At 43.0% G+C, this 12,530-nt stretch overlaps 1 protein-coding gene across 1 annotated transcript in view; it reads right to left on the bottom strand.

The window, feature by feature from the left end:
• LOC126203761 (uncharacterized) overlaps positions 1 to 10,925 on the bottom strand; it is a 74,843-nt gene extending 63,918 nt beyond the window's left edge. The window contains exon 1 of the mRNA XM_049938130.1: positions 10,887 to 10,925. Coding sequence (XP_049794087.1) covers positions 10,887 to 10,925 — 39 coding nt within the window. The remainder of the gene's footprint in view (positions 1 to 10,886) is intronic.
• Between the last annotated feature and the right edge of the window lie 1,605 nt (positions 10,926 to 12,530).

Below are 12,530 nucleotides of genomic sequence, written 5' to 3'. Positions count from 1 at the left end.
GGCGCCGGCGCGATAATTGTCTTGCTCGATACGCCAGCTACTGTTGATGGGACCTCAAGCCATCGGATCGTACCGTCGAACGTGCCGAGTCGAACGTGCTACTGAAAGCTCAAAAGGGAACCTCCCCATCGCACCCCCCTCAGATTTAGTTATAAATTGACACAGTGGATAGGCCTTGAAAAACTGAACACAGATCAATCGAGAAAACAGGAAGAAGTTGTGTGGAACTATGAAAAAATAAGCAAAATATACAAACTGAGTAGTCCAAGTGTAAGATATGCAACACAAGGACGATGTACGCTGAAAAGCGGCGTGGTCCCGTGGTTAGAGTGAGTAACTGCGGGACGAGAGGTCCTTGGTTCGAGTCCCTCCCTCGAGGAAAAATTTTACTTACTTTATTTTCGCAAAGTTACGATCTGACCGTTCATTCATTGACGTCTCTGTTCACTGTAATAATTTTAGTGTCTGTGTTTTGCGACCGCACCGCAAAACCGTGCGATTAGTAGACGAAAGGACGTGCCTCTCCAATAGGAACCGAAAACATTTGATCGCAAATTCATAAGTCAACCGATTCCTCCACAGGAAAACACGTCTGAAATATTCTATACGACACTGGTGACGGCATGTGCGTCACATTACAGGAATATGTTGTCGACCCACCTAACTTGCACACTTGGCGAATGGGTAAAAAGATTCTTCTACCTTGCCCGATTTAGGTTTTCTTGTGGATGTGATAATCACTCCCAAAAAAGTGATGAAAACATAAGAGTTTGTCACATAAACTGCAACAAATGAATGCAACAGTTTCACAGTCGCACAGTTTTCCCTGTGCTCCGTCAAAACATACGTTTTTAACGTTTTCAAGTTTTTCCTTGTGTAGACCGTCAAATCCTGCATGTGTTCAAGCAAATCTGAACATGTCCTGGAATTTTGGAGAGCGAAGTTGATCATGTCTGAGTGCATGAACTTTGATAAATGTCTGAAAATAAAAAATTAAAACTTTTCACTCGAGGGAGGATTGAACCAGGGACCTTCCGTTCCGTAGCTGCTCACGGTAACCACGGGACCACGATGCTCCTCAGTGTACACGTACCTTGATGTGGCTTATCTTGCACACGAACTACTCAGTTTGTATATTTTGCTTATTTTTTCAGAGTTCCATACAACTTCTTCCTGTTTTCTCGATTGATCTGTGTTCAGTTTTTCATGGCCTATCCCTGTGCCAACTTATAACTAAATCTGAGGGGGGTGCGATGGGGAGGTTCCCTTGTCAGAAACGATGCAAGCAGTGCATACGATACGCGCGCCTTAACGTGGCATATGCGGTCGCAACCAATTCTAGCGGCAGTCGTCGGTTGCGCCTCGCTCGCAAATAGAACGGTTTACGAAATGGGCGGGCGAAAAATTCTTGCGTTAACTCTATTAAAACAGACATGTCCTTCGCTGTGCATGTGGTAGTCATGTTGTTCTGCCTGTAGAATTTACCTATAGAAACTTTAACATCAATGAACATGTTATAAGGCGAAAAGGAAAGTACCAATCAGAAATGACATCTACTTTTAAGTAAAACCCTTAGGTCATTCGTAGTTGTTAACTGTTCCTATTCAGTAGCAGAATCATTAGAGCAAGTGAAATACAAGATTTAAACAAGAAAGTGCAAGATATCTTCTATATAACGCCAATCTAACAAACTCGCTCTTCAAAAACAGTATTATAACATGTGTTTCCATGAAACTAATAAGAAAGTATCATAACCTATTAGAAAACGCTGCCGTTATTAATGTATTTTTGGATGCAGTGAAACGTGAACCAACGCCAGATCATCCATTATGTTACACGTCTGCACCTTTACTCATTACGCTACATCGGCCATAAACAACGTATGAACATACTCTACTTCTTATCATTGTATGTTATTAAGCGACAGTTATTTATGACGAACTGTACCAAGAACAATGCGTTTTCTTGACCCTCCACCTGCTGTTTCCTTGAAACAGCATGATTTCATAGTGCAAGAGTTACAATAACTCTTTAACCGACAATATGACGTTTCCCGTTATTTTACACAACAAATGGTACAATAATTAAGGGGTTTTGTAAGAACCTCAAGTTGTTTCTGCTTAGAAATATGAGCGTCGATTGAAAGCTAATATGGGGTCTCACTACTCTACTGAAGCGATATGCCGTCATATGACGATGGTGGTATCCTTCCATCTCCCATCTCCCCGTTGAAACGTACATTGAGAATATGTGATAGTCTGATATTGTTTTGGTCATTACAAAAGACCCCCTTAATGCTTTACCCACTTTATGACGTCAGAAATTTGGCAGATTCGACGTTAACGTTCGATTGCACCGTCCGTGTGCCGCCGGCTTCTCGGCTACTTGTCTATACGCCATGTGAGGTGGAGTGTGGGCCGCCAAGTGCAAGTCTTATTTCATTCGACGTCACATAGGCCGACGTGCGGGCCGGGATGAGGATGAAGTGATGATGAGAACAACTTAGCAGCAGCTTAGCAGCCAGATAAGCAGGCGGACACGCAGTGTGGGATCGTCCCTGTGTGGGGTGCGTCGCAATGAACAGAAGCCTACCGCAGATCGGGAAACTCTTCGCTGCAAGTTGCTGGGGCATATTTCACAGACGACTCACTGGAATTTTATCTACGCAACTGCATTATGTGGAATCTGGTGTGTCTTAATTTTTTGAAGCATGAATGGTTTCGAATCGTTGAGCGTGCATTCTATTTTAATGTATCTGGCTACGCTTTGGAGAGTGTTAGAAGACATCAAGGTGTGTTATATAGAACTGTTTATGTGTTGAGGGTGACTTGTACGTGTTTACTCAATTTTAAGGACAGACATCAATTCTTGGCTCTGGTATCACATGAACTTCTCTTTGTCTCCAGGAACAGGTAATACACCCGACTCACCACGAAGAAACTATGCAAATTGGTCACAAATTGAGGTTTATACAGGTATCGACAGCAAATACAAAATTGTAAACTTCAGCATCCGACGGATGAATGTGTGGCTCTGCAACGTAATTTTAGCATGCAACTACCAAGTATGGTAAACTGCGGGCAAGTCGATACAAGCGCATCCAATTTTTGCGACTTTCATTCCGTGTAATATGCGTCGCAGACTGGCGCGAGAACAGTATACGCAGATGTCACCATGTAAGAGAGGACGTGTAGCTGGGCCCAAAGAGGCCGCTTGGAGTAGCGGCGAGTACCTCGAGATATGAACAGGAGCAATACCAGTATCCAGCGACATTGGCGGAATGGGTGAACCATGGCCGGTCACAGCGTCAAAAACGAACCCATCCATACAGAGAGCCGTCAGAACGAGAGGACCAAGCAGAGAGGCACTGATAGCCCCGGATTCATCAGTATTGTCGATCCGACATTCACCTGGTGTTTCACAAACAAGAAGGGCCATTAATAGGCGACTCATAAACAGGCAGCTGAGCTCCTGGCTCCCCTTACGCCGACTACCGTTGACCACAGTAAACTAAGAACGTTTGCTGTGCTGTCGGGAACCTGTAGTTGCATACACTAAAGTAGACTTGTCTTCAGTAAAGAGTCTCATTTAGAGATGAGCCACGATGACCAGCGACGACTGCGTGGAGACACATCCGACAACAGAGGGACACCAACGTGACTGTCGTCCGTCAAAGGCGCGACAGCCCGCAGTGGTGCTCTTGACTGCCATTTCCTTTCATAGGAGCACCCCTTGGGTTGTTATCCGCGGCACTCTTACAGCACAATGGTACGTCGAAGATATTGTACCTCCCGTTTTGTTGCCCTTCTTGGTAAACCATCCTGGCCCTATATTTCGGCAAGAAAATTCCCGCCTGCGATGCTTTCTGTTGCCTGTCTTCGTGCTTGCCAAACCCTACCTTCGCCAGTAAGGTCACCTGATCTCTCCCCAGTTAGAATGTGTGGAGCGTTATGGGCAGGGCTCTCCAACCATCTCGGGGTTTTGACGATCTAAAGCGCTAAATGGACAGAATTGCCTGCAAAAAGGCGTGGACCTAACCCGCTAGACTTGCTTAATATGTGCAGCTGTTTCACTTTAATCGATAGTCCAGTCTTTCTGTAATTGTAATAATTTGTTTGTCTGTAAATGTACATCACAACATCCTCCCAATTCGTATGATTCATTAGTGGCCCTCGTTCTTTTCTCTTTCTTCGGCTTGGAATGTAATAGTGTATTATGATTTCCATTTCCAGTTTTGTGCAGAGTACTGCTTAGCCGGTAATTACTTTCAGCACTAATTTCATTTACATCATTTTAATGGCTCGTTTTTATTTAATGTCTCTGTTCTCTTTGCGATGCAGTAAAGTGGGCGATTAGCGCGAGTTGCTTGTGTAACTATAAGCCACAAGGTCACCTTCCAGAAGCCGACCTCGATTGGCGTGTTGAATCAGCGTGCTTACAACAGAGAAACAAGTTATAATTCTTTTATTACTTTTAACGATCAACGTTTTTATTCTATCTGTTAATTTTAGAAATTCTAAAGTAAGGTGGTTGTGTCTCTCTTTATTTAACCTCTGTTAAATTTACTTGAAAATTTTATTTGTAAATAATACAAAGTTTCCTTTGTTAACAGCTCTCGGAGTAATAGATGATTGGTAAGACACTATTCTATCTGGCCTGGCCCTCCTGCTCTCTGCTCCATGAATTATTAGCATTTCACTTTTGTTGTATGAAGGTGACGTTAACCCTAATTGTTTTACGCTGGTGTGCTGAAATGAAAATCTTTTGCGTATCTAAGAAAGTAGTTTTCATGCCAATTAGACATTTTCCGCACGTCGTCTTCGAGGTGCTGCAATTTTAAGGGCGGTCATTAAAATATTGCCACTGGAGATGGAGTACTGCCTCAGAGTCGAAATCTTTTGGGTGATTTGACATTGTAATTCCTATTTTTGTGACGAACGGTAGTGTTTAGAGACCTGATCAGAAAGGCTATAGACAGGAATTCTGGCATCTGTGTGCGTGTGCAATGTACACCCAGGTTCACAGCGTCCAGCGGCGCAGTGGATGGATGTCGGGAGGGCCACAGTGCAAGTAAGGAGCCAGAGGGGCGATTTACATTTTATTGGCTCAGTGGCGACGAGGGGACAGGACGGTCTTTGATGGCTCTACCTCAGGGCGGGAGTCCGCTCACCAGGAACTGCGTGAAAGCTATCCAAAGTAGTTGCATGCCGTATCAGGTAAAGAAAGACAGGTTGCGGATTCTGACTTGCAACCCGCGCAACCGCTTATAGCGTCCTAAGCAAAGTCACTGTAGTGACTGTCGAGACACTACAAGGGTCTTGGTCATATCACCTTCTTGTGGCGCTGGCAGTAGTGATACTTTCAATTAGTAAAACTTCCGAAAAAATTTACATCTCTATTTTTGGCTCTGGAATATTGTGGAATACACTACGGGCCATTAAAATTGCTACACCAAGAAGAAATGCAGATGATAAACGGTTATTTATTGGACAAATATATTATACTAGAACTGACATGTGATTACAATTTCACGCAATTTGGGTGCATAGATCCTGAGAAATCAGTAGCCAGAACAACCACCTCTGGCCGTAATAACGGCCTTGATACGCCTGGGCATTGAGTCAAACAGAGCTTGGATGGCGTGTACTGGTACAGCTGGCCATACAGCTTCAACACGATACCACAGTTCATCAAGAGTAGTGACTGGCGTATTGCGATGAGCAAGTTGCTCGGCCACCATTGACCAGACGTTTTCAATTGGTGAGAGATCTGGGGAATGTGCTGACCAGGGCAGCAGTCGAACATTTTCTGTATCCAGAAAGGCCCGTACAGGACCTGCAACATGCGGTCGTGCATTTCCCTGCTGAAATGTAGGGTTTCGCAGGGATCGAATGAAGAGTAGAGCCACGGGTCGTAACACATCTGAAATGTAACGTCCACTGTTCAAAGTGCCGTCAGTGCGAACAAGAGGTGACCAAGACATGTAACTCAATGGCTCCCCATACCATCACGCCGGGTGATAGGCCAGTATGGCGATGACGAATACAAGCTTCCAATGTGCGTTCACCGCGATGCTGTAAACTGAACCTGGAGTCATCCGAAAAAATGACGTTTTGCCATCCGTGCACCCAGGTTTGTCGTTGAGTACACCGTCGCAGGCGCTCCTGTCTGTGATGCAGCGTCAAGGGTAACCGCAACCATGGCCTCTGAGCTGACAGTCCATGCTGCTGCAAACGTCGTCGAACTGTTCGTGCAGACGGTTGTTGTCTTGCAAACGTCCCCATCTGTTGACTCAGGGAACGAGATGTGGCTGGACGATCCGTTACAGCCATGTGGAAAAGATGCCTGCCATTTCGCGTGCTAGTGATACGAGGCCGTTGGGATCCAGCACGGCGTTTCGTATTACCCTCCGGAACCCACCGATTCCATATTCTGCTATTGGATCTCGACCAACGCGAGCAGCAATGTCGCGATACGATAAACCGCAATCGCGATAGGCTACAATCTGACCTTTATCAAAGGCGGAAACGTGATGGTACGCATTCTCCTCCTTACAGAGGCATCACAACAACGTCTCACCAGGAAACGCTAAATAACTGATAGGTTTGAAAGTTTCCTCATGTCAGCACGTTGTACGTTTTGCCACCGGCGCCAACCTTGTGTGAATGCTCTGAAAAACTAATCATTTGCATATCACAGCATCTTCCTCCTGTCGGTTAAATTTCTCGTCTGTAGCACGTCATCTTCGTGGTGTAGCAATTTTAATGGCCAGTAGTGTATTTCCCTAAAGGAAATTTTTGCCGTATTTACAGCTAACATGTGTACAAGTTTACTTGTATTGTGCTGTTTATTTGCGTGTACATTCCTTATTTCCTGCAAGGTAACGAGAAGGATGAGCCTGATTATTACGAAGTCATGATGAAGCTTTTTTTTACTGTACTTGTCCATAAGGTGGCTCTGTTGTAGCCGGCCGCGGCGGCCGAGCGCTTCTAGGCGCTTCAGCAACGACAGACCCATTCACTACACATTGCTATTCAGAGACGTACAGTACAATAAGATGGAGCTGTACTGATATAATTTCACAGAACTCACTGACAAGCACCTTGTGTGTGGGAAGTACGTTGCGATGCTCTTGCTGCTAAAACTACTTCGTAACAGGAATCATCCGTCAATGTTTATTTCAGTAGGCGTGTCCGAAACCATGTCAGTGCTGTGACCTTAGTCTCCTTCATTATTTCCCGTGGGGATATCTGAAGTCACTTGTGTATGAGACGTCAGTGGATGCGGAGAAGAACTAATTGCCAGACTTGTAGCTGCCTGTGATGTGATTTGAAACATATCAAAGATATTTGTCAGGGTGCGTCAGGAACTTGTTCGCCGAAGTCATGCTTGCATTGAGATTATTAACCGTCAGTTTCAGCAAATTTTGTAAGGTAGAGTACAAATGGTACATGCATTGTGTCGTTGATGGTATTTGCAGTTGACTCTAAATAACGTAAATAAAAATGTACAAAGTAATGTGATTTTATTCCTATTATCTCACTAAGCTGGCTTCTCCGGCACCAAGTTCCCTACCTCAAATTGTTCAGTGGAGTATCTTGTGTGTCTTCTTAACTTTTTGCACGCTCTTACGGAAACAGCCTGTAGAGCTACCAGAAGAATTACACTCGAGTATAGTCTCATTTTACAGTTCTCGAAACTGCTCCCGTAAACGGAAATATGCGTTTTCCGATGCCTTAATCTCAGTTTCCATTCTATTCTGCTTGCTAAAACGTCTTCTCATGTTTTTGCGAATTTGTACAACATATTATCCCAGACAGATACTCTTTTAAAAGTGAATTCATCTACTGACAATGGGGGATCATAGCTGGGTACCTTTCTCATGACCATGCGCTCATTTTCTCCACGTTAATTTGTAACACCGCTTTCCTTCAATATTTCTGAAAGAACTTATCATGAGCTGGAAATCCTCTTTGCCATCACCTATCAGAACAACGTCGTCCGCAAATATGAGCCGATTTATTGTGTTCCTGCCTAGTATTACGTCAGAATTATAGGGGACTATGGTTGTGGTTTCAGAAGAAACAGATCAACTATTAATCAGCTTTTTATTTCAGTAACAGAGAAGGGTTGGAAACATAACGCTGATATTCACGTGGTTTTCGTTGATTTCGAAAAGCATACATAGCATCATAATCATCAATGTCTAGAAAGAGCTTCAGTTTCCACGGAAGTACTTTTAGTACAGATGTGTTTAGAGGAAATATATTGCAGAGTAAAGATCAGTACATGAATGTCAGAGCGTTTTTAAAGTCAGAGCCTGTCTTACAGAAGGAGATACATTAGGAACAATACTTTTTTAAACGTGATTTTAGAAAAGACAATTGCAGAATACAAGAAATTGAACCCATCTAGAATAAGACTGGGCAGGGACTAAATAAATCGGCTCACATATGTGGACGACGTTGTTCAAAAAATGGTTCAAATGGCTCTGAGCACTATGGGACTCAACTGCTCAGGTCATTAGTCCCCTAGAGCTTAGAATTAGTTAAACCTAACTAACCTAAGGACATCACAAACATCCATGCCCGAGGCAGGATTCGAACCTGCGACCGTAGCGGTCTCGCGGTTCCAGACTGCAACGCCTTTAACCGCACGGCCACTTCGGCCGGCCTGACGACGTTGTTCTGATAGGTGATGGCGAAGAGGATTTCCTGCTCACGATAAGTTCTTTCAGAAATATTGCAAGGAAAGCAGTGTTACGAAGTAACGAGGAGAAAATGAGCGCATGTTCGTGAGAAATGTAACCAGTTATGATCCCCCACTGTCAGTAGATGAATTCACTTTTAAAATAATATCTTGCTGGGATAATACGTCGTAAAAATTCGCAAAAACATGACAAGACATTTTAGCGAGCGGAATGGAATGAAAAATGAGATTAAGACATCGGAATATGAATATTTCTGTTTGCGGGACGTGTTGTGCAATAGAGCAGTTTCGAGAACTGTAAGACGAGACTATACTCGAGTGTAATTCTTCTGGTAGCTCTACAGGCTCATTCTGTAAGGCCGTGAAAAAAGTTAAAAAGACATACAAGATACTCCACTGAACAATTTGAGGTAGGGAACCTGGTGCCGGAAAGCCAACTTAGTGAGATAATAGGAATAAAATCGCATTACTTTGTACTTTTTTACTTACATTATTTACAGTTAACTGCAAATACCATCAACGACAGAATGTACGTACCATTTATACTCTACCTTACAAAATGTGCTGAAACTGACGGCCATTAACCTCAATGCAAGTATGACGACGCCCAACACGTTCCTGACGCACCCTGGCAAATATCCCTGGCGTGTTTCAAAGCACATCACAAGAAGTTACAATTCTGGCAATTAGTTCTTCTCCGCATCCACTAACATCTCATAAACAAGTCACTTTAGAAATCCCCATAGGAAACAATGAAGGAGACGAAGGTCACAGCACTGAGATGGCTGCGAACGTGCACGCGGAAATGTGAGGGATGATACATGTTACGAAAAGTTTCCCGTACAGCCTTTCAGCAGCGAGAGCATTGCGACATACTTCTCCATACACAAGGTACATGTCAGTGAGTTCTGCGAAATTATACCAGTACTGCTCCATCTTACTGTACCGTACGTCTATGAATAGCACTGAGTAGTGAATGGGTCTGTCGTTGATTCGTAGCACGTTTGTCATGGGACAATTTAAATAAAAGAGAGCCACCATATTCAAATGGTTCAAATGGCTCTGAGCACTATGGAACTGCTGAGGTCCTCAGTCCCCTAGAACTTAGTACTTAAACCTAACAAACCTAAGGACATCACACACATCCATGCCCGAGGCAGGATTGGAACCTGCGACCGTAGCGATCGCGTGGTTGCAGACTGAAGCGCCTAGAACCGCTCGGCCACACTGGCCGGCCCACCTTATTGACAAGTAAAGTAAAAGAAAGCTTCACCATGACTACCTAATAATCAGGCTCATCCTCCTTCTTTAGGAAATAAAGAATGTACACGGAAATAAACAGCAAAGTACGCGTAATCCTCTACACATGTTAGTTGTAAATGAGCTGGAAAACTGTAGCGCTAGACAAAGCGGTAGATAAGTGTACTCTCATACTATCTACTTAAGCTGACTTCTCTGACAGGTACCCCGCCTCAAATAGTTGATTGCAGCATTTTCTATGACTGTTACAATTTTGCACGCTCTTACGGAAACATACTTTATATGCGCCTGGAACATTTACATTTAGAAAAAGAGATAAACAAGAACCACATACCCTTCAGAGAAGGATATTAAGGAGAATTTTCGTCTCAAAGATGACACACAGTCATCAGAGAGGGTATTAAACAATCAAGAGCTACAGAACCGTAGTCCTAAGTTGATATTGGCTGAAGTGTGAAGGAAAGGGGACTGATGTAGGCAGACACACCTAATTACCATGGACGAGGACAGATTACTATGAGCAGCATTATATCTGTGGAGAGAAGAAAGGGCTGAGGAAGGCAACGGACAAAATGGAAGTATGATGTCCACAGGGACATGGAGATGTTGGGCCTGAGAGCAGGATAATGGAGCACTAAAACCCAGGAACAGAAATGACTGGTCTCCCAGGTCAAAGGGATAATTAAGGAAAAGAGGAAGTATAGTGTACAACGTAGGCAGAAGAACATTTTTTTATGTAGCAACGGCAATGTTTCACTAGGAACCTGTAGTAGCTTAAAATGAAAGCTGGTAAGGTATTGTGCGGGGCTGTGTGCAGGTTGAAAACATAGTGATGTAGAGTTCTGAAATTAGTGTTGTGTGCTGTGCGGTGGACGACAGGGTTGGGTCGTGATACGGCTGTGGCGCCGGGTACGTACCGCCAGTAGAGACAGCGAAGTGAGTGCTCTGGAGTGCATGGCTGCGACTGCTGGAGTCGGCGGGTTGGCCTCGGCTTTTGTACGGCGCCGCCCCCAGCGTGCTAATCCTATGGGGGCGGAAGCAGCCGCCCCCGCTCGATTACGTAACGCTTTCACTGGTAACGAGCCGCAAGCAGAGGGTTCCGCCTGTGATAAACGCTGTCTCGTTTGCTTTCTCTGTCTCCGTTATAACAATCCGTGCGTTAGCGCGAGCCACTCTGATAAGGCTTTGCTGCTCACTGAAAATCAGTACCACCAATGCTGTACAGAGGCCGTGTCCTGTGCCTGAGAAATGCTGCTCTCTAAACTGAACCCACACTGACATTGCGCAATTTCATTTACGTCTGCCACACTGAAGTGTCAGTTTGTGAGGGTACAAGCAGGCAGACACGCTCTTCATATAATAATTTATTACAACGATCGCTCAAATATATAACAAAAATATTCGCACTACCAGTTTCGGCAAATATCTGCCGTCTTCAGGTGTACGTAAAGCTAAGAATATCGTGCATTTTCTATTTTTCTATAACGCGCATTACCAAGGGTGAAGGTTGCTTTATACGCATCCTAAAGAAATTATTTAAAAATACCAAATTAAATATTTCTTCTTCAGTGATATTAACAACATACTCTTTAAAAGAGGTACAGATGTTGACGTAATATCCAGAAAATACCTTTTAGCATACTTTTAGCAGTAGCAAGACACTTAATAATGTATACTACCGACTTTATGGAAAGAACAAAAATGATTTAAGAAATGCAAATTTCGTACATTGTTGTTAAATTTGACTCTCAAGATAATTTTTAAAGAGATATTGATGTGTACGTAAGGCTCAGAATTTGGAAATGTTCAATGCGACATTCACTGGGTAAAGAGACATCTTCTACAGAGACTTTAAATTTTGGGTTAAGTTTAGCTGAAATATTTAAAACATTTATGGAATCTGGTAGAAGAAATCATTTAAAAAAAAGTTTTTCAAAATATAAAGTAACTGATTACATAATAATATTTTCGAAAGATGGGCGTAAAGAATCCTCCCTCCTGCTTGGTATTGAGAGGTTTAAACCAAAAAGAGCTTCATACACATAAACAAATATAGTTAAGCACTTTTAACATCGAAGACATTTAATAGTTGAGTGAATTTACATCATATCGTCACATGACAAAGATTGTTTTTTACAATGCAATGATATGATTTACATTCATTCAAATTTTGAAATAGAAAGAGCTTGAATTGCAACATTCGCTTTTTATTTAATTGATGACCGCTTTCTGGTTATCTGAACCAATTTTCAAATCATCCAGAGAGAAAAAAATAGTATTTTCCGAAAGAGCACAGAAACCATATCAAGATTTTAGATATACGTCGGGCAAAGTCAAGGTTAGCCATGAATAGCGACAGAACAAACCTCCATGTCAATTTTAAACTTTATCAGTGACAGAACTAACATATATGTTTGTTCTCTCACTGTTCATGTTTAAACTTGTCTCTGTTACACGTATTTGTAAAGTCTTGACATGCTTTATATGCTATGTCGGAAAAAATTGCTTTGTCTCTCTGGATGATATGAAAATGGGTTCAGGTAACCCCAAAGTAGTCATCA

Source organism: Schistocerca nitens, chromosome 9 (assembly GCF_023898315.1).
Source record: "Schistocerca nitens isolate TAMUIC-IGC-003100 chromosome 9, iqSchNite1.1, whole genome shotgun sequence".
In the NCBI taxonomy this organism is placed as follows: Eukaryota; Metazoa; Arthropoda; class Insecta; order Orthoptera; family Acrididae; genus Schistocerca; species Schistocerca nitens.
The sequence above is the reverse complement of the archived record's forward strand: the minus strand, read 5'-3'. Positions and strand labels throughout refer to the sequence as shown.